This window comes from Cottoperca gobio, chromosome 9 (assembly GCF_900634415.1).
Source record: "Cottoperca gobio chromosome 9, fCotGob3.1, whole genome shotgun sequence".
NCBI classification, from domain to species: domain Eukaryota; kingdom Metazoa; phylum Chordata; class Actinopteri; order Perciformes; family Bovichtidae; genus Cottoperca; species Cottoperca gobio.
In genome coordinates this window covers 29592658-29614835 of record NC_041363.1, presented here as the reverse complement: position 1 = coordinate 29614835, position 22178 = coordinate 29592658, and the positions used below count along the sequence as shown (strand labels likewise).

Sequence of the window (22178 nt, the reverse complement as noted above, 5' to 3'; positions counted from 1 at the left end):
TCTCAGTTTGTCAAATAGGTCTATCCAAAACTGGACACACTCACTTCGCAAGGTCAGCCACCATCTTTCAATACACTGGTTTCCCGTGCTTGGACCAAAGGTGACACTGTCTGTTTCTGCTTGGTTCCCAGTAAAATTAAAAAACTGCTGCATTTCAGCCATATGGCCATTTTCTGCTCCTAAATCAAGTGTGATTCTGGCAGGGCACCCACCAGCATTGATAACAGCATCAATGAAGTAGCCAGCGATGATCTTCGGCTCATTGTTTGTTCTGACTTTCTCATAATTATGACTTTGTATCTCATTTCGATTTTTTAACTAGCGGAAATAGGCTTCCATAAGAATGTCATTTAAATGTTTAAGGGTAACACTTCTCATTGATAATGCTTTGGTGCTCTCTGGTGGCACGAAGGTAAACTGTATGATGAGAGTTGGGATTGATATACAACATGACATGCTCTGTTTAAAAACTAAACATAACAGCGTAATAAATGAATATGAAGTTTAACAAAAAAATCCCATTGATATTCAGTTTGCCGTTTCAGTTAATGAGGCTCTTCGAAGCAGCAAGAGGTACCACGCACACACACACACACACAAATATAAAAAAGAAAGCACTGACCATGATAATTGATAATGATTTATTATCATCAATAAAAGTCATTTGTAAACACACAAGAGTAAAATAAATCTAAAAGTACAATGGTCAAAAAAGAGAAAGGGTGCAAAATAATAAATAAAATAGGGGTGAGAGATCCGCTAAGGCACTTATGAAATTATGTAAATTGACAATTTTGTATTTCACCGGTCCATAGAAGTATTTATACATAATATAGACAAGCTTACTTTCTACTTTGTTTGTGTAATTCCGACCAACACAAAATAAATGGTCAAGTCTTAAGAGAGTACAATTAATTAATTTTAATGCCAGTCTGATATGGAAAAATAAAATCTACTTTGAGACTTTCCCACATTCTGGGAAGGCATTTTCTGTTAACCAATAAGTGAGTTTTCAGTATATAATAGCTTCCAAAAACTGTATTCACACCCACAAATGCAAAAAAATAAATCTACTTGATAAAAGTTATTTAAGGCATCACAGTTCAATGAGATCGTTAAATCAATGTACATGTTTTTCACCAAAGGCACCTCAACTGGGGTGTTCTTGCAACTTGTCACGCGTTTATAAACACACCATTACAGACTCTAGGTCCTCCACTGTGCTCACATTTCTACCAGTGTGGAACGTATGAGGACTGAAAGGGCTGAGGATTTTCTGTCAGATGCAAAGTTGTCAAAATTATACAGAAAAACAATATTTAACAATATGACCACAGCACCTGAGTCCTGCTCGGTGAAAACAATCTGCTGAGTGATTACTGTGCTTGAAACTACAAACTAATATGGATAAAAAAGCATGAAGTATCTTTTAATATTTGTCAAATAAACATAAAAACTAACAAAAATATAACCGGGCAGAATTAAGTTTAGGTCTAACAAATGGAAATCATTCCATCATTGGGCTCTAGTTTCAGAGTCACTGGTTTTGGTCACTGTTTTAGTCTCTGCTTCTGTGGCAACACTCGTCTCCCTCACCTCAGGGTGCTTCTCTGAGGGCTCTGGGACCGCTATGCGGGAGGCCACATCATCCTCCTCGTCCTCTGCCTCTTCATTGGTGGGAGACTGAAAGCCACTGTCGTCATGTGGAGGCAAGGGGAAGCCTGACGTCGCCTCCGGGAGGCTCTCTGGAGCCGTTTCTAGAGCTCCAGATGGGATTTCCTCAGGTTGTGGGGGCAGAGGCATTGCCTCCTCTGACACCTCCTGGTTGGTGGGCAGTTGTTTCTCCACCACAGGCTGGCTGTCACTTCCCTTATACTTCTCCACTACAGCAGATTCAACCTTCAGTGGGACTTTCTCTTCACCCTGCTCGTCTGGTTTGGCTTCCTCTTCCGTCACGACAGATTTTACATTTGACAATTCTGGAGGGTTCTCGATGGCGTTGGGATTTGCAGATCCATTCTGATTGGCCAAATGCTTTACCATCCGAGTTCTCCTCCCCATCTCCGTCCTTCTCCTCTCCATCATTCTCTGGGATGTCGTTGACACCGGACACCTCCATGCACGACTCGTTGAGCAGGACTGGGGAGCCTTCCACCTGGATCATGGACACCACCTGCTTCATCCTCCTCCTCTTCTGGGACTCCCCACCTTCACCCTCAGTGTCCTTCCCTGCTCCTTCCTTCTCTTCATGGGCTCCTCCGTACTCTTCGGCCCAGTCGATGGAGGGGTTTTCTCCAAGTAGGTGCAGGCTGGGGTCGCTGTTGCTGAGGACAATGCTGTCCCTGTACAGGTTGTGTCTCCTCTGGACCGCCGCCTCCTTCACAGCTACAGAGAGAGGAGGTAAACATGTGATTGAACAGGAGTGATCGTATAAATCGTATATTAACAGTATAAAGTGTGACAGATGTGTGATCATCTGCTCTCCAGGGGTCCCGTCATTTCCTTGAAAGGACTGTTATCTGGTATTAAACAACAGCGTTGAAGTTCTAATTATTCTTATTTCAATTATTGTTAGAATAATCTCGAGTCAGTTGAACATTATGTGCAGTTATAAATTGCAGCAAGCATAATATTACAATACAAATCCAATCAAAAATAAAAACACACAAATTAATTTTCATCCGAGTGAAAGTACAAAAAAAAAAAGGTCCTTTAAGTATACCAAGGAAATATTAGTCATTATAGGACCCATGCAGCATTGTCCACTTACATTACTAAAAAATGCTTTTGTTCCTAAACAACAAAGTATTGGCCAATTTCATCTCGTTTTACTGCAAAGTGAGTTTGCTTCCAGGAATTTCTTTAATCTAGCAATGTGAAATAAAATGGCCTCAAGGCTTTAACAGAAGAACAAATATTAAACCCACAATTTAAAACAGGCCTGATGCATACCGATAATACTAAATATGACAAATATGGCCCATCATCTCTTTGTAGTTACACTTTCAACCATGCGCGTCTTCTCTGAGTATTTGTTTCCACTGAGATGAAGTAGGTATGGAGCATTGAAGTTAAGGGGGTGACAGGAGCTGTGCCGTATGGTTGATATCTATTTTACAAATGATAGAAAAAAAAAAAAGAGGTTTTGCCGTCTCCGATCACAGAAAAGGGAGTTTGACATACAAAAAGGATCGTTTTCGTATTGGCTACCAGTAGTGATACTCATTAAAGCAGCATCCTGATCAACGATACAATAAACTATGCACGTGTAGATCCAACAGGAAGAATAACAGTGTAGAAGACTGACCCAGCATGATGTCCTTCATGACCGAATGCAGCACCACCTCTTCAAAGATGTTCTCCACCAGAATGAAACGGGAAAAGTCTTCGAAGATAAGCTCCTGGAAGCGTGGCAGCTCCTGGTGTTCACAACAGCAGTCAAAACCTTTCAACATCTTTTTTTTTCTATAAAACATCCTCATTCATCCCCATTATTTTTATAGGTTTTTGTGACAGAATGCTCTGGGACTCACCGAGGCACAGGAAGGGCTGAGCTGCTTCAGCATGTAGGGGATGAAGATTTGGAGGAGAGCCTCGCGGAAGAAACGCTTCCGCACTGTGCTGCTGTCATAGTCAAATTTCTGAACACGAAAAAGTATTATTATAATAACAGTGTTTCGAGAATTAATTTCTCATTGGTGAGCTGCTTCTTTCCAAAACTAAATTAGAAAAAAGGTGACATTTCCTCCAAGTTATTGTTGACACCAAAGCCAGTGGGGCTGTATGACGTAATTCTCCATAGTCAGTGTACGGCACAACTCAGTTTGGAGAAGCAGACAGGAGTAGCAGCACGGAAGCTAAGCAATGTCCTGCTGTGGACGGGGGCAGCAGCAAAACTGATTTTGGCCACATCATTTTTTAAATTAGTTATCTATAGTTGGTTATCTAATCTATATAGTATACACCATAATAGGAATGTCAGGATACCAGAAATGAATTAAATGATTCTTGATACTAATTCGATATCACGGTCAAAAACAGAACAATAAATCCCACGTACTTCAACATACAGTCTTTTATTACCGTTTGCATTCTGGTTTTTGTTAGGAAGTTAAACAGCTCATCATTCATCTCTGATATCTATTTTATATTCCTGTGAAAACGTCTTCAAACAGAACTTCAAATAGAAGTTGCTCTGAAAAAACAACATTTTACAAGACTACAATGAACAAACCATGAATATGTTATAACTTATACAATAGTCTTGTTGTCATTTAATTCTATTCCACAAAGTCTGTAGATTACTGATGTCAATACACCCCTTAGGAAAGTGCCATTAAAAGTTACTTCTCGCTGGTAGCAACTCGTAGTAGCAACAGATCAGATGGCACAGAATACACGGTTGTTCTCAGAACAAACCCTGTAACTTTACCTGGCAGAACACGGGAGCTGCTGGTCTGCAGATGCCTCCATCTGCTAGTTTGTTTGTGTTATTGTGGGACTTGGGTGGTGGCTTTGGTGAGAGCGTAGATAACGGCTTCAGTGTTCCGTCAGAAAGGGCTGACAGACAGCAAGATTAAGTTAAATAAAAATATTTTAAATATGGAGTAATGATGTCACAAAAACTGATACTTCAATACCAAGTGTCCCCCCAGCCCACAGCTGTACATTGCATAGCTGGGGCGTGACGACCCCTGTTCACTGATATGGATAATACCTCATACAACCCCACTTCAAACCTGTGTGGTTTTTGAGTGATAATCTTCTAACCTATTCTTTGTGTGTGTGCTTTACCTTAATGACTCTGTCCTGGCAGCGCTGGATGGTCTTACAGAGCTCCTCTGTACCCGGAGACTCCAGACTCTTGTGAAGGATCTGCTCGAATGTATACACTGCATGGTCCATTTGCTGTGGACACACACACGTGCACAGAGAGAGGCCAATGTGTTACATTACAGAGAGCGTGTAAGTGTTGTGATTCTAAGGGAGTTTGCTGTTCTAAGATTAAAGAGGAGGGTGTTCCACAGACACCAGATTTTTTTATGCAACACTTGTGTGGAACTTTTAAAAGAATGGCATTGAAAGATCTGGTAGTTTTGGTTGGGACATAACATTTAAGGCTGTCGCTGATATATGAATATGCTAAATGATGTAAGTGTGACTTTAAAATGAATTCTAAAAGATACAGGTAGCAGGTGCATTGTGAATTAAATGTGATTTTTATTTTTAGGTAGACTAGTAAAAAGCAAGCGGCTTGTAATATAAGAATGTATAAAAAGCATCTCAGCATTGTTCGGAGTTTAAATGTTTTAAAATTTTGCCAATGTTCCTCAGTTTAATTTTTTTTGTTTTTGCGACCTTGTTGAAACGACTAAAAACATCAGTCTAAAAACATACACAAATCTGTAACATGTTTTAAATAGCTTGGACAGGCCAGAAAACACCCTAGTTTTTGGCTTTCTACTTTTGAATCTATGAGTATAATTTCAATTTTCTGCAACAAAAGAAATTCACTCATCCAATTGTTGATATCAGTGAAACAGGTATTAATAAATAATAGAAAACATAATAAATGGAAAATATATGATTTTTGAAAAGGTAGCAACTCTGTCCCATCATGTGCCTGTCCACAAATATCCCCAAATGGCATCTTCTCATTCCCTCAGTTAGAGAACAAACCATGAGAGGGCACTGCATCAACTTCTCACAGTTCCACTGTACCGGCAGCTGTCAGCACAAACTCATTCCTGTTTCCTACATTCCTACATTTAGTTGAGCACTGACATGGAGCTCATACATTTCACATTATTTTGGCATGTGACCTTTATTTGTATTTCACAGGGGTCATCACTTTTTCAGTCCTTTATGATGGAGTCCTAAATATCGAGGACTTTGTGTGTTAAGTGCTCAGAAATATGGACATGAGTTTTCCCCATTGTTATCGAATTATTAATTTTTTTACAGTGTAGGCACTTGAACTCTGAATGACCTTGAGTTAGTGTAGGCCCATTCCCAGCGGCCCCGGGCCCCACTAAGGAGGTCATGATAAGTGACTTCTCCATGGGGGGTGCCTGCCTTTTGGATCTCTTCCAAGACACTGAGGCCCCTTTCACACAGTCTGCTTAAGGACCTGCGGGACCGTTATTCCGCCTAGCTGTTCTGTATTAAAAAAAGGCACGGAGACTAAATGGGGGGGACAAAGTTGTTCCGCTGCTGAGCTGGCAGTAATAAGTAGAGGTAAGCCAAGCCAACATCTGTGAAAAACAGGTCTGGGCAAACACATAGTCTTGACACTCACACTGTTGTTTTAAATGTCAAGCCTCCTCTACACCAATGATGCTGGCGTAATATCTAAAGCCACACGCAGTGGCAGCATTATGCTCCATTCTTTGGTTCGGTGTATAAGAGCAAAGCCGGCGTAACAGCGGATCTTCTCTACAGCATTATTAAAGAATCTCTGTGTAAAAGGGGCTCGGGTACCTGTTGCTGCTGTTGGATACACATTCAAACTACATTTTCAGTATTTAAATCTTAAATAAATCATTTAGTTTCATTCCAATGTGGAAACCATCATTATAACCTGAATAAAGTGAACTTTTTGATCCTATTCTCTCTCAACACCATGCATCTGCACTAGAAACAAAAGGATACTGTAGGCCTCTCAGGCCAAGAACTTTTTAAAGGGTTGGTTCAACTAATTTATAAAAAATTTAAAATGGTGTCTGTCCATGAAGATAGTGTTGGCTTGTTAGATAACTGCCTCTGAGATTTCTGCATTGACACACACAATGGAGGTTAATGTGTTTACAGTGTCTTAGCATTGAAAAATGACATTTAACAATGAAAAATGACATTTTCAAGAAACAGTGTCCATATTACTCTGGATACACACACGTTTTTAAAGGGACTATTTCTTTGGTAGAAAGTAGTTCAACTAGAAAGGTCCTATGATTAGACGTGTTTGGCAGTGAACAATGATTGTGGCTGTACTACTCCAAACTACTGACACAACCCCCAAAAGCGGCCTGAGGGCAGCTTCTGACATTATTTCCACCTAATCATAATGATTACAAGGGTACATTTACCATTGAAATTCTTAGGAAAGCTTTTCATTTATAGCCAGTGAAATGACAAATATCTTTGCCTCGTACTGCAAACTAGACTAAACTAGGGATGTCACAATAGCAGAAATTTTGTAATCTCTACGGAAACCAGTAAAATTCCACGATTCTCAATACCATTATTACCTTTTGAGTACAGGTTTCTGTTAAAATTCACGAAGTTAATAAATTCCCTCTCTAATATCTCATTTATATAGCTGTGAAAACATATACTAAGAATTAGATTTATGAAAGTTTCTTTCCAAAAACTATATTTTATAAGATTCAATTTGAACACATCATCATAACATTACTGTAGGAGCCATTCACCATTGTGAATGTTAAATACAAGCGTTTTTATCGGAATCTTTATGCAGCAGACACGACAACAAGTGCGTCAATTAAGTAAAACAAAGCGGCACCTCAGTGGCTTAAAGTGTTGGTTTAGCCTCTACAGTTATAATTTATCTTTGCCCAATACTAATTTTTACTGAATAGAGCATGAACGCATCATAATGTAATTCAATGGAACCTGAGTTAGCAAAACAGGCCTGTGCTGCCCACTGGCTGCTTACAGATAACGCTAAATACTCTCCACCTGTTGATTTCAACACTGATTTCTTGTTCACAATGTAGCATTATCAGGGAAAAAATAAGGTGTGTCCCATGGACATGGGTGAAGTTCTCTGTTCGTCCCAAACACATGTTCTATTGTCCCAGGGACAAGGGGGGCATTGTTAGTCTCAAGTACCTATGGTACCTGCGTTACTGTAGAAAAACCAACAGTTATGTTTGGATTCAACTTTCCATCAAAGTATTGGTTGTTGTGACATCCCTAGCCTAAACCCATTTGTAAATGAAGTGACGTAGGTAATTGCAGTATCAGAATCACCTCTCTCATGAGGATCTGGGCCCTCTGGACGAACACTGAAGGGCTGGAGACATCAAACCTCTGCTGCAGACCCTCCAGGCTCAGCGGCTCAACCTTTTCATAGCAGCTCTGCATCTTCACCGGATGGAAGGCGAGCATGGAGATCTTCTCCATGTCCTGAGAAGATTATTTGTATCCATTTATTTATACTTCTGTTTCACAAACCATGTTAGACTATTGAATGGTTTTTATTTCCTAGCTACACAGACTTCAAAATCCCACGCTAGGAGTTTATTGTTAACCTGCTCCTCTCCCTCCTCACCTGGGCCATGGTCTCCTTTGTGCCCTCATTGAGGGTGTTCTTGCTCATGTCCACCAGCTCTCTGAAGAACACATCGCGCACTTCAGTGAAACCTCGGCTGGTCGGCTCCATCAGGGCGTCCAGAATGGAGCTGATGTAGGGCTGGATGCTCACCTTCAGCAGCTTTTCAGACTTGGGGAGAAGCACCTCTGTTGGGGAATGAGGAACACAAGAGACCTCCCCATGTTGAGTCACTTTGAAAATGCTCTGAACCCCAAGCATCGGAAATTTAAAAGTAAGACGATAATTTCAGTTTTTACAGTTTCTGGCCATAGCCAGGGCTATGGCTCACAAACCAGCGACAGGGTTTGAGAGACAAACCCTGCCGCTGGTTCAGAGGGTTGAAGCAAGATTAGAACGTTTTGCACCCACCAGGAAGGAAATTGTTGTTTCCTGATGGGCTTTAGTTTCTTGTTGCTAAAGTAATGCTAACAGCTAACTGGGAGCTCGGACTACCAGGGAAGCGCTGGGAGCAGTGTATAAGTGAATTGCACTCTGAAACTGTAGGGGGCCAAATCACAAAAATACTAATTATTGCATAATGTTGTATAAAGTGTAAATGCTCATAAACAGATGAAAGATAATTATGTGTGTAAATGTTCATTCATTGTGTGTTTGTATGTAGGCGATTGTGTATTTTGTTTTTAAACAAATGTAAATTGGCTAATTCACTTTGCATTTAAAACATGCATTACTAAACAAAAGTAAATTAATTAATGATATTGTCGTACTGTGAATAAGTTATGAATTCATAATTGAATTTTAAGGTTGAACCGCAGAACTAGTTTAAAAAAAGCCTTTCAAATATTACCCTTTGTTACTCCATTTACTCAAGTGTCTACCTATCATATTTCATCAACGTGTTTTTCTCTCTTTTAGTTTCCAACACACTAAGCACCAACTCTGCTGTAAACAACAACACCAGCTCTGTAAACATAACAGCAGAATCAGTCTGAAATTACTCAATTTTGTGGTGGCACAATCCAGACTGCGTACATTTAATTTAGCAGTGAGAAATCATTTCATTAGTCAGACCATCACAGATGGACTTAAAAAGGCATAAAAACATGGATAAAATCGATTTCTTACCTCTGATCTTGTTGGTGACGTGTTCCTTGGAGGTAATGATCTGGTCCATGTCTGTTCGTATGGAGGCCTCCAGAGAGGAGCAGGCCGCGTCACACTTCTGCAACACTGCCTGATACCAGGCCTGGCACTGTCCCTGCACCAGGCTATACACCACATCACTAATCTACACACGCATAAAGAGTGTCTGGAACCATCAGTTCAAATTCAGAAGGAAGCATCAACTACAACATTAACTGTAAGTACACCCGACTGTTTTTGTCTTCATCATTACTAGTATTACTGGTATCATTTACTTTCCTGTGTCTTAAATGCCGCCTTTGATGCTTTCCTACCCTGTAAAGACTAAAAGTTATGGGGAAGTATATTTTATAGGGTTTCTTAGTCAATATGTTTTTAGCATAACATTAGTAAGATATTCAAGATATAACGCATCAGGTGTGGTGAGTTTGAATTAAACATGCATATATTTTCATTTGGTTCTCCACACCTAAGCTGAATGTGTCATACCAGCATCCAGTTTCTCTGCCTCTCATGTAGTTTGCCTTTGAGGCGGGGAGAGATGAGCTCCCTCAGCTCAGGGAGGAGGACCTCCATCACCAGGTTAGACAGGATCTACAAGACACACAAACACACAACTCAGGAACACAATCCCAATCATCTCAGTCACCATATACACGTTAGATAAAATGGTATACGGCGATTTCCCTAGGGCGGGGGGGGGTGATTGCGCTGTGGTCCGTATGACGGGGGTGGGGGGTGGTTGTTGGTGTCTGTTTGTATGAGGTCCACAAGAGGGGGGTTGGGTGGTTTAATTTGTAGATCCCTGCTCCCCTTTCCTCCGCTCTGTCTCTGACTGTAGGTGTGTGTGTGTGTGTGTGTGTGTGTCCGCCCTTCGCAAAACAGCAGAGAAGTGAATGTGCAAAGCAACGCAGTAAACACTGAAACGTGCACATAAATTAGATAAATAACATAAGCGTTTACTTTATTTAATAGAAGAGCACCTGTTCAATGTGAAAAGTGAGTTGTGAATATAAAAAAAATTAAAAAATCCAGAATTTCAGGAGGGCACGGGGTTCCGATAGGGGGGGGGCACGGGGTTCTGAGACAATGGTAGGGGAAACACTGGTATAATTAGACTTAGCTCGAGCACATGGTTCACTCATTCAGTATAATGTTACTTATCCCAAAGAGAATGCATCTTTGCACTCTGCACATTGAGTTTTAACCTTATCCTCTGGTGTTTTGCAGCAAATCCAACTCAACGAAGATGTATTTTTAATCATCAAAATATATATAATATATATTCAAAACACTAATATTTTAAAACAAATAACTCACTACATAATGATATAATAAAGGTTTCTGCTAATTTGATCATTTGGAGTAGAATGATTCAGTTTATTTGATCAAGTAACAACATTAGTCTATCAATTAACTAACAAAGCCTTAAAGACAATGCTTGAAATTTGTTTTAAAATGTAGGATTTTGACTGTATGATGATAAAGTTACTATGGCCGTCACCTAATGTCAGTAAGCGCCTGTCGCCCTTATTTTAAAGGGTCATGCAGGAGAGGCAGATATATTTTTCATATTAGTGTTGAGAGTTGTGCCACCTCCCCTTACCAAGACCACAAAGTTCTATTCTAGCATCTTCATTTGCTCTCAAAGTACACCAGATGCATACAATTCACTTTAAAATGTTAAAAATATTCTGCCCGGAGGAGCATGCCCCCGGACCCCCCTAGAGGATGTGAAGTCCACCCTACTCCTAAGACATGTCAACATGACTAAGGCCAGGTAACATAGACCTGGTTAACATGACTAATATATTGATGACGCAACCAGCACAAAACACTATGGGTGTGTAGTGGCTTTGCTCAGTGCAAAACTCCCAGACTTACTTCTCCATCATCATGCCATCCGAATTTCTTTAATGGTAATTGTACTACCATGCAGGTGCAAACAGCGCCACCTCACCTCTGGGCTAAGCCCACCCAAACTTGAAAACCTAGCTATGGCCCTGGAGCCAAGTATTGACCGAGAAAAGTGTGCAAATGGTAGGCAAACGTTGCTTTGTACATGTGTATGTATCATAACAACGGCTTATTGATACACAGCCCTACGTTTTCCGTCGCCACAAGTTCTTTGAAGTCCAGGCCTTAACAGTGTAAAGCCTTCATGGCATTGCAGACTGACTCTCTAAAAGGCCAGCTGTACTGGAGTGTGGATTGAAACAGTTCGTGCAGTATGCATTTGTAGCTGGTTTGCCAACAAGAAAAAGATAACAAACTGAATGGTTGTATTTGAAGAGCGGTTGTGTGAGGAGATTTGCAGTTACGGCCACTAACAACATGAATATAACTGGTCGTTATGGTATGTAGCCAAATGGCTTTGAATTGTAGTATGAACGGAACGGCGTGAACCAGATGCGCACCACGAAAAAACATGTTCAAGCTTACCATGGTTAGACCCACATAAATTGAAGCTATTGTACAATAATATACAACACTTGGTCAACACATGCTCAGTACAAATGTATTTCACTTTGCTGAAAATGGAAGAGTAATTTTAGGGTGGGAAGTTCACACCAGCCAATAGCAAGTAAATACTTTTACCAATTTGCGCGTACATTTTTAGGTAGTTCAGAAAACCGTTTTATTTACACTATAATGAAACTTTTAAGCCTTTTTATTTATTGCGTTAATCCCACTTTGAAGTGCTAGGTATTAGGTAGTGTGCTAAGGAACACTTAGTAAGAAGTCCTACTTCCATGAATATTTATTTGCTTGTAAAAAATGTGTTAACTTAATCCTACATCAGCCATTAAAGAGTTAGACACTTTGTCTATAATTCTATAAATCATGTCTATATTGGGATGTCGAGCCATCCAGAAAAACCTGTTCAGTGCCAGAGATCTGAGATCTCTGATATGCTGCAAAGATAGTCTTTAAATCACCGCTCATGGCACACAAAGCATGAAATGGAAACACTTCAATAGTAAAATAGTCTCACAATGTTTAAATGCACACACAAAACCAGGTTACTGGGAAACATTTCAAAATACATTGTACACTACACTTTTAGTGTATACATTACACTTATAATATTGCACATATTTGTTATACTACTTTCCATCATAGTATCTTTTTTTATTGTAATTTTTCGATTCTATATTTATGTTTCATGACTACTGCAGTACTTTTTGATGTGCTTGTATTCATATTTCCTCTTATGACAAACCCCTTGTAAATTAAACCTACTTAGTAATTAATCCCTATTGCGATTCTGATAAAGGCAGGAATGTGAAGAATGTGAACCCATGTTTACAGTTAGCATGTTGGGAGTCAGATTTCTGCTTTACCCACTACAATAGTGGAACCAAGCCTGGTAGATTGTATCACTAATATACTGTATTATGACAATAAACTTGAAAAGAAAAGGCAGCCCTAAAGAGACAGACGACAGTGATAGATGTTATAGTGCCATGTTTACCTGGGCTGGTACACCACACATCATCTCCCAGGTGCCATAGTGCCCTTGAGCTTGGCGGTAGAGTCGTACTGCATCAGTGAAGGCTGGTGTTTGGACTTTATTCTCTTCTGACAAACCTGGGATGGGAATACAAATAGCTGTTAGCATTTGAGCACACTATCAATTTGGCAGTTTGGAAGAAACGTTCCTGCTAAAATGGGACCAGAGTTCCTAGTACTAGCAGGGACAGGAAGACCAGAGACCCTCTGGAAGAGTGGGATATTATTTAGACATATCCTCAGATGGTTTGAGGGGATTTCAAAACAAACAAAAGAATTGGGATTTCCAGTCTCTTCTTTTACCTTAAGAACCCATAGGAAAAAAGATGACACTCACCCCTTCAAGATTTAGCTTTCACCAGTGTCTCAAGCTAATGTCAAAATACTCTTCAATACCCAATACCCAGCTCATACCCAATTACTGGTCTTAGTACCTTGATGTGATATTTCTTAGACAGAAACAGGTTGGAATCATGATACCATTAGGTACATTCTCATCTTTTCTGTTTCTAGGTACGTTTTCAATATGTGCTTCAATCCGAGTGGACATGGCAGACATTTGAGGACAAAAACATTAAAAACACTGGAGAGATAGACAGACAGACAGACAGAGACAGAGAGAGACAGAGAGAGAGCCACTGACAGAGCGACAGAGACAGAGAGACGGACAGAGACTGACATACTGAGGAGAAAGAGAGAGACAGAGATCGAGAGAGACAGACATAGAGATCGAGACAGACAGAGATCGAGACAGACAGAGAGATCAAGAGAAACAGACAGAGAGACACCACTCATTTTTGCCACAGGGCACCCAAGTGTTACCCCTTGCATTCCTCCATAATACAGTGACAGCACTCTGACTTGGTGAGTTGGGTGAGATTGGTTCACCCACAGTTTGTTTAACAGAGCTGTTAAGAAGTCAGAGCAGGTCTCTGAAGCGTTGCTCTGTGTGGCTCACACTGAACATATGAAGTTATTCAGCTCTTCTAATTCCATGCAGCTGGCCCATGTCAGGCATCCGCCTCATTTTTTCAGGCTCCTCACTGCTCCTCCTTTTCCATCTCATATGCTGTCCAGATTGTTAAAACACCCTGAGGCAAACTTGTCATTTTGATATTAGGCTATATACGTAAATACATTTTTGATTGATTGAACCCACACAGGTTACCATCAAAACTCTGCACTGCTGAGACATTAAGCAGCAATACAATTCTGAAAATCCATTTTAAAAATGTGTATGTTTTCTTTATTTCTGGTTTTCGTTATTCAAGTTCACAACTAACAACACTGGAGTAGTTTAAATTTTTGTCACTAAAATACTTCAAAGACCACAAAATGATTAAGTTTAAAAGACCTGAAGAGAAACACACAGAAACAAGTGCCACGCACACGATAATAAAATAAAAACTAATATAAAGTACAAAGCTGTCACATGTCACATTTTATTTTACTATCTCACTGCAAACTAAATTGAAAAGTTGCCAATCTGCCCCAGGCTGTGGCGGCAGAGAAAGCACAAAAAGTGAAATGACATGCACCGGTGCATGTATACAAAAAAATAAGTATTGAGTCCTGTACTGTGACTATCTTAGATCGAGGCGCTAATTCACTCACTCACACATGTCCATTTCCTTTTCCAACTGTCAGGTAAATTAATCCTAAATTGTATTAATCCACATTGGAAAGACTATCATATGTATTTGTTTACCTCAATCAATCAATATATATATATATATATATATATATATATATATATATATATATATATATATATATATATATATATATATATATATATATATATATATATATATATATATATATATATATATATATATATATATATATATATATATATATATATATATATATATATATATATATATATATATATATATATATATATACATATACACACACTACAAATATGTTTCTGCGCAATTATGTATTTTCTGCACTGAGTGTATTACAAACATAATAGGGGCACTTCCCCTTTAAGAAAACGGGTCAACAAACCATTACTTCCTGACTGCTGACGGAGGAGCGTGTTGGCGCCAAACTGGGACCAATGAGGAGAAGGTCAACGCCTACTCCTTCTATGTAGCCACATGTTTTACGACTCTTTGTACACACTGGAGCGGAGCCGTGAGACAGCAACATGGGGGCTTTTTGAGCCATGCAGTCTATGGAAACGGCGACGCAAAATGTGTCCTCAGCTGAGAATATTTTCTATGTTTGAATTATCACGTTAAATAAATATATCGATTGAACTAGAGGATTGCTGTTTTGATTCGACATTCAAGCTCCGAGTTCTTCAGCTTTTTCCAAACCCTTTACAACCTACTATAAACTGTGTCTGAGAATGTGAGTGCAGGTCTGGTGGATAAACTGTAGCTGTCAGTTAATGTACCTCTGCTAAAGTAAACAGCAGAGGTGACCTTAGAACAAAGTGACAGCTTCCTCCTGGGTCCTCCCTCCTACACAAAACTAATCTGATCGGACCACCATGGCAACCAGGTAAATATGTCATGGCATAATGCCTCGATGCATTTTCTCTCGTTTGCACTTCAGTCCTGAGCAGTTTCACATTCCCCTCTGACTGTGGCAGCTTCATATAGAGCTGAGAATTCAAAGGCCAGATGAAGCATGCCAAAATACTGACAATCTTTACTCTGCAACAATACAGTCCCTTGTGGACTAACAAAACTACGAAGTCACAGATTACGCCAAGAATCCAATTTTATTCTTTAGACCGCAGCATTAGCCTGATGCAGACATACAGAAGTTTACGGGGGAGGTCAAATGAGAGTCGTTAAGGAACACATGAGAAACTGTTTGTTTTTCACTCACTTCACTTTTCCTACGGCAAAATGCACTGTGATGTCCTTGTGCTACAGATTCTCTGTAAACAACGCTGTGTTGTCTGGTGCTGCAAATATGTCCTGGCCCACAAATCATATACAACAGATTTAGGAAATAATCTGATTGGTTCAGATCAAAGAAAATGTGGGTAGGTCATCAGTGAGGCCTAGGCGGGCCGGCCACACAGCAGAGGAGACAGCTAGCAGATACCGAACTGTGACAGTCCCGCCTGCCACTCAAATTTGGCAATGCTGTTAATTATGCACAACTTTAAGCCATATAAAACTTCAACAGGTAAATTATATAAAAAAGTCCCCCTCGTACAGTTGTCAAACTGGAATAAACCGTTTTTTTGTACAAGGCTGTAAACAAGTCTATTCTCTTGTAAACTTGAGCATTTTAACACGACTGTGGGGATGGACTCTTTTGGAGCCAGCCTCAAGTGGATATCCAAGGAACTGCAGTTGTAGGCACCGGAGGTTGCTGATGCCAAAAAGGGGTTCCTATATTTTTACTGTTGCAGAAAAAGCAGCAGTGGCCACAAACTTTATTCGCTTCAATTCAAGCATTTTTGCCATTGTTGTAGTTTGTTCAGAGGCTACTGCTGACCTTACTTCTCCACCTAATATACTGGCACCACTGCTCATGTGCTTAGGTGCATCTTGTGAATGTGTAGCGTGACATTTCCAAAGCAATCAATGTTCCAAAGGACCAAATATTTTCCAAAATACATGGCTAAATAAAGAACTTTGAAGGCAATCCAGGATTAGGGCATTCTTGCTCCATTTTTCCATAAAGAAATCTGTCAACAATAAGTGAGCAGAGAGCAAATTGCCAGATATGATTAAGCCACATATTCAGTCTCATAGTCTGTTCTAGAGGAATCTTGTGTGGAGGATTTGAGCCACTCCCTTCAGCGTGTAACCCTGGGCAGCCGCAGACAAGTTCACATTTATCCCATAAACCTGCCCCAGATATCAGAGAAGAGCTCTTTCTTACCATCCATTCTAATGTGTCGAGGTGCTCCAGCATATCAATAAATAACAACATAATCTAATGGACACTAGTCATATAACTTGAGAAAGAGGTTTCGTTAGGTTTTGTTCATCAGTGAGTTTATAAGCATGTGTACGTCGGCAGGACTCACCATTATTGGCGTGTCTGACACAGTCCTGGAGGACAGCGTGCCACTTCTGCTGCTCTTTCTCTGTCATCACACAGAAGTAATAGTGACGGGCGTAAGGGTGCCAGAGGATCAGAGGGAACTGGGTGGCACACTTAAGGAAGGGGGAATTTCCCACCTTGGCTTTCATACCTGGAAAAAGGTAGACAACATAAATGAGCTAAGTAATTAGTTTGAACTTTCTGCACATTATAGTTATAGACACCGCCTTCTCTACATATTACAGTCATAATTAATGCAGAATGTCTTTACATGCATTTGAGAAAGTTCATGTAGTCAACATAAGATCCAGCATTAATTAAATCCCCAGAACATCATTTGAAATGGCCAAACCAAACAAACACAGAATCCATCCATCATCTACTGCTTATCACCAGCTCCAGTAAGGAACCCCAATCTTCCCTTCTCCGGGCCACATCCTCCAGCTCCGACTGGGGGATCCCGAGCCGTTCCCAGGCCAGTGAGGAGATATAATCTCTCCACCGAGTCCTGGTTCTTCCCCGGGGTCTCCTCCCAGCTGGACGTGCCTGGAACACCTCCCTAGGGAGGCGCCCAGGTTGGCTTCCTTACTAGATGCCCGAACCACCTCAACTGGCTCCTTTCAACGTAAAAGGCGCAGCGGCTCTACTCCGAGTCTCTTACGGATGGCTGAGCTTCTCACCCTATCTCTAAGGGAGACGCCAGCCACCCGTCTGAGAAAACCCATTTCGGCCGCTTGTACCCGTGATCTCGTTCATTCGGTCATGATCCAGCCTTCATGACCATAGGTGAGGGTTGGAACGAAGATCGACTGGTATATTGAAAGCTTTGCCTTCTGGCTCAGCTCTCTTTTCGTCACAACGGTGCGGTAAAGTGATTGTAATACCGCCCCCGCTGCTCCGATTCTCCGGCCAATCTCTCGCTCCATCGCCCCCTCACTCGCGAACAAGACCCCGAGGTACTTAAACTCCTTCACTTGGGTAATGGCTCATTCCCTACCCGGAGTAGGCAATCCACCGGATCCTTGCGAGAGTGAAGAGCTGGTCCGTTGTTCCACGACCAGGACGGAATCCGCATTGTTCCTCTTCAAATCAGAGGTTCGACTACCGGCCGAACCCTCCTTTCCAGTACCTTGGAGTAGACTATACCAGGGAGGCTGAGAAGTGTGATACCCCTGTAGTTGGCACACTCTCTGGTCGCCCTTTTTAAATGGGGGAACCACCACCCCGGTCTGTCAACCCCTGTAGTCCTCCCGGATAACATAACCCGGAAGGACTCCTTCTTCAGTCGGGCGGCTTCCCTGACCACCGGGGTCCACCACGGTGTTCGAGGGTTACCGCCCCTTGAGGCACCTAAGACCTTGAGACCACAGCTCATCACTGCAGCAATAGAGGTTTTGAACATCGCCCACTCAGGTTCAATGCCCCCAACCTCCACAGGGATGTCTGAAAAGCTCCGCCTGAGGTGTGAGTTAAAGATCCCCAGGACAGGGGCTTCCTCCAGACGTTCCCAGTTCATCCGCACTACCCGTTTGGGTTTACCAGGTCTGTCCAGAGTTTTCCCCCACCCCTTGATCCAACTCACCACCAGATGGTGATCAGTCGACAGCTCCGCCCCTCTCTTCACCCGAGTGTCCAAAACATGCGGCCTCAGATCAGATGATACGATTACAAAATCGATCATTGACCTTTGGCCTAGGGTGCTCTGGTACCACGTGCACTTATGAGCATCCTTATGTTCGAACATGGTGTTTGTTATGGCCATTCCATGACTAGCACAGAAGTCCAACAACAAACAACCGTTCGGGTTTAGATCAGGGAGGCCCTTCCTCCCAATCACGCTTCTCCAGGTGTCTCCATCGTTTCCCACGTGTGCGTTGAAGTCTCTCAGCGAGACTACGGAGTCCCCTACTCCGAACTGCGGTTTGGGGCATAGGCACAAACAACAGTCAGAGTTTTCCCCCCCATAACCCGAAGGCATAGGGAGGCGACCCTCTCTTCCACTGGGGTAAACTCCAACGTAGCGGCGCTCAGCCGGGGGCTAGTGAGTATCCCCACCCCGGCCCGACGCCTCACACCTTGGGCAACTCCGGAGAAGAATAGAGTCCAACCCCTATCCAGGAGTACGGTTCCAGAGCCAAGACTGTGCGTAGAGGTAAGCCCCACCAGATCCAACTGGTAGCGATCCACCTCCCGCACTAGTTCTGGCTCCTTCCCCCACAGAGAGGTGATGTTCCACGTCCCCAGAGCCAGCCTCTGCTGCCCGGGTCTGGTCCGTCGAGGTCCCTGACCATCACTGCCACCCGTGTGACAGCGCACCCGACCCCAGCGGTTTTTCGCATCAGTGGTGGGCCCACAGGATGGATGGAAGGGAGGCACCATGTAGCTTCTTCGGGCTGTGCCCGACCGGGCTCCGTGGCAAACCCGGCCACCAGGCGCTCGCTGTCGGGCCCTCCCTCTGAGCCTGGCTCCAGACGGGGGCCCCCTTTTTTTTTTTTTTCATGAAGTCGTTTTTTTGAACACAGACACAGAATGTCATGCTAAATTGTATTCTAGGTTCAGAAATTAATGTCTAGAAAAGGATGCAATGATTGGGGCAGTGGAGGTTCTCTGTATTCAAGCTAGCTCAGCCACTAGTAATGTGAAGGTGGACTTGCACAGAACAACAAACAGCAAAGGAAGAAATGCAGTAAGAGATGTTATTGTTACGTTCCTTCATTCTTTCACCTCCATTTACTTTTTACAAACCAGCAATGGCATCTCTGTGATTTGACTGTAATAAACAGGACAATGGCGTTTAGCAGGGTGGGAATGCCCTTATGAGAGAAAAAAAAAAGATATCCCAAATATATTACATAAATATATAATATTCCAAACTTTTAAAATGGCAATTTAATTTAGAGTTGTAGGCCAACTATATATTTTAAAAATAAAATACAAATGTAAACAAAACTCAAAGTGCTACAGAGTAAAAACGTTATAATATAATAAATGCTGAAAATGTAAATGCAGCATGTAATCTTATATACATATATAATCAATGTATTCAGCGTGTAAACTTGTATCCATATCCAGTGTAATGTAACAAGAGGGGGATAGTGTGGCAAGTGGCAAATAAGGCTAGTATATTCAGTCCGTCTTTAGTCTGTACCTGGGGCAGATTCCGCTTTATCTCCGTTTTTGAAGAATAAACTCTGTTACAATGGATTTTGATCACCTCCAGTGAAATTATTATTTTTTTTTATAAACCTGTTTTGACTTCAGTAACTAGTTGGTCGTGCTGAAGACTAAAAGTGGACTTCTTTATCTCTTAAACCTGGCGAATGCATATACGGGCCACAATTTCTTTTTACGGCTGCAGGGTTATGGTGAGACTTTGGTGTTTAAAATGTTAAGTTTGAATGCAAACTAATCATTTAAAACACCAAAGTCACACAGTAAACACACACAAACTAACCAGGGAAGATGAATAGAAGCTGTTGATAAGAACAAAATCATTTATGAAAACAAACCTGAAATAAAAGTCTAAGAAAGAAATCTGAATAAAATTATGATTTGCATAAAAAAGGTTGAAGCTGCTCCCCTCTACTACAACAACCACAATTCCTTCTCACCAGGGAGGCTGTTGCTGAACAGATCCAGGTATTGCTCCATAGATGTCAGCACTTTGTAGCCGGCACAGTTGATGGTTCCTTTGGGATGGAGGAGTCTGTCATGGGACTGGTAGTTAAGATGAGCAGAAGAGTTAACATGTTAGAAAGTGAATCAAACCACTATAACATTATCCAGACCGTTCAGACCACATATCCCCCCTCACCGCTTTGCTGTCATAATAGTTGATGTTGTAGGAATCTGGAACGAAGAGGAAGCGGTTCCTCCATTTTTTGTTCTCCTCCAGATACTGAAAGAGTGAGCCAGAGAAGATGGATTTGTTCTCCAGAGGAATCTGTGAAAAACGACACATTTCAACTCCGACCTTACACACCAGAGGGGTAAAAACACACAATTTCATGACAGTCCCAGTGCACATAGGTAAGTGGAACTAAGACCTTTTTAATTTTTTTATTATACTACAGAAGCAGGGAGAAAAAGGGTTTACATTTTATAAAAATACACATTTCAAATACATTAGCGCTGGTTTCTTAATTCCCAGACACACAACTAGCATTGTTTTTATTAAGAGCACTGACTGCATTCCTATGGTTAGCAGAGCGGAGGGTGCGCTGTGGAGTGTGTCTGTGGAGGAGGTCAGTCAGTTAGGAGGGGGCAGGTTATGGAGGTCTTTGTAGGTCACGAGGAGGATCTTGTACTGGATTCTCTGAGGGATGGGGAGCCAGTGGAACTTGTAAAGGATGGGGGTGATGTGGTCACGGGTCCGGGAGTGGGTGAGAAGATGGGCAGCGGAGTTCTGGATGTATTGGAGTTTATTGATTATTTTTTAGGGTGAACCCTAGAGGAGGCTGTTAAAGTAGTCCAGACAGGAGGTGATGAAGGCGTGGATGAGGGTTCTGTAGCTGTGGAGGAGAGGGATGGAAGGAGACGGGCAATGCTTTTGAGGTTGAAGAAGACTGTCTTGGTGAGCCGTTTAGTGTGTTGGTGGAAGCAGAGGGATACTGAGGAACCGTCGATGTTGAGGGTGAGGTTGTGGGTGGATTTGATGAGCGTTTTTGGTCCAATGATGATGATTTTGGATTTTTCACAGGAAATTGATTTGAAGGCAGGATTTTATTTCAGTGTTTGTCAGGATACAGTGGGTAGCAGTGGAGATCGACTTTGTGGAGATGAGGAGCTGAGATCATTAGCAAATCAGTGGAATTGGAGCATGACTGCGGATTATATGACCAAGGGGGAACAGGTACATGATGAAGAAGAGGGGGCTGAGAACTGAACCTTGGGGGACACCTTGGGGAGAAGAGTGGTGGGGGATTTGCAGTTATTAAGTGAGATGAACTGGTGCCTGTCAGAGAGGTATGATTTGAACCAAGAGAGGGCCGTGCCGGTGATGTTGAAGGTGGTTTCAAGTCGGGGGAGGAGGATGGAGTGATTGATGCTGTCAAAGGCCGAGGTCGTAATTTTGACTTAAAGACACCATTTTGTATATACAAGTTAATGTGGATATTTTTACCTTTGTCATTCTTAACATTTAATCTGGCAGGACTGGCCTACAATACTTTTGTGATTGGTATTGTATTTAAAAAGAGTT

At 41.7% G+C, this 22178-nt stretch overlaps 1 protein-coding gene across 1 annotated transcript in view; it reads right to left on the bottom strand.

Annotated features, from left to right (window-relative positions):
• Window positions 1–624: 624 nt before the first annotated feature.
• niban2b (niban apoptosis regulator 2b) overlaps window positions 625–22178 on the bottom strand; it is a 36175-nt gene continuing 14621 nt past the window's right edge. The window contains 13 exon segments of the mRNA XM_029440425.1: window positions 625–2031; window positions 2033–2385; window positions 3308–3419; window positions 3534–3641; window positions 4795–4908; window positions 7993–8148; window positions 8294–8481; window positions 9422–9584; window positions 9929–10033; window positions 12915–13030; window positions 16962–17129; window positions 20590–20695; window positions 20793–20921. Of these exon segments, the coding sequence (XP_029296285.1) occupies window positions 1516–2031; window positions 2033–2385; window positions 3308–3419; window positions 3534–3641; window positions 4795–4908; window positions 7993–8148; window positions 8294–8481; window positions 9422–9584; window positions 9929–10033; window positions 12915–13030; window positions 16962–17129; window positions 20590–20695; window positions 20793–20921 (2334 nt within the window). The 3' untranslated portion in view covers window positions 625–1515.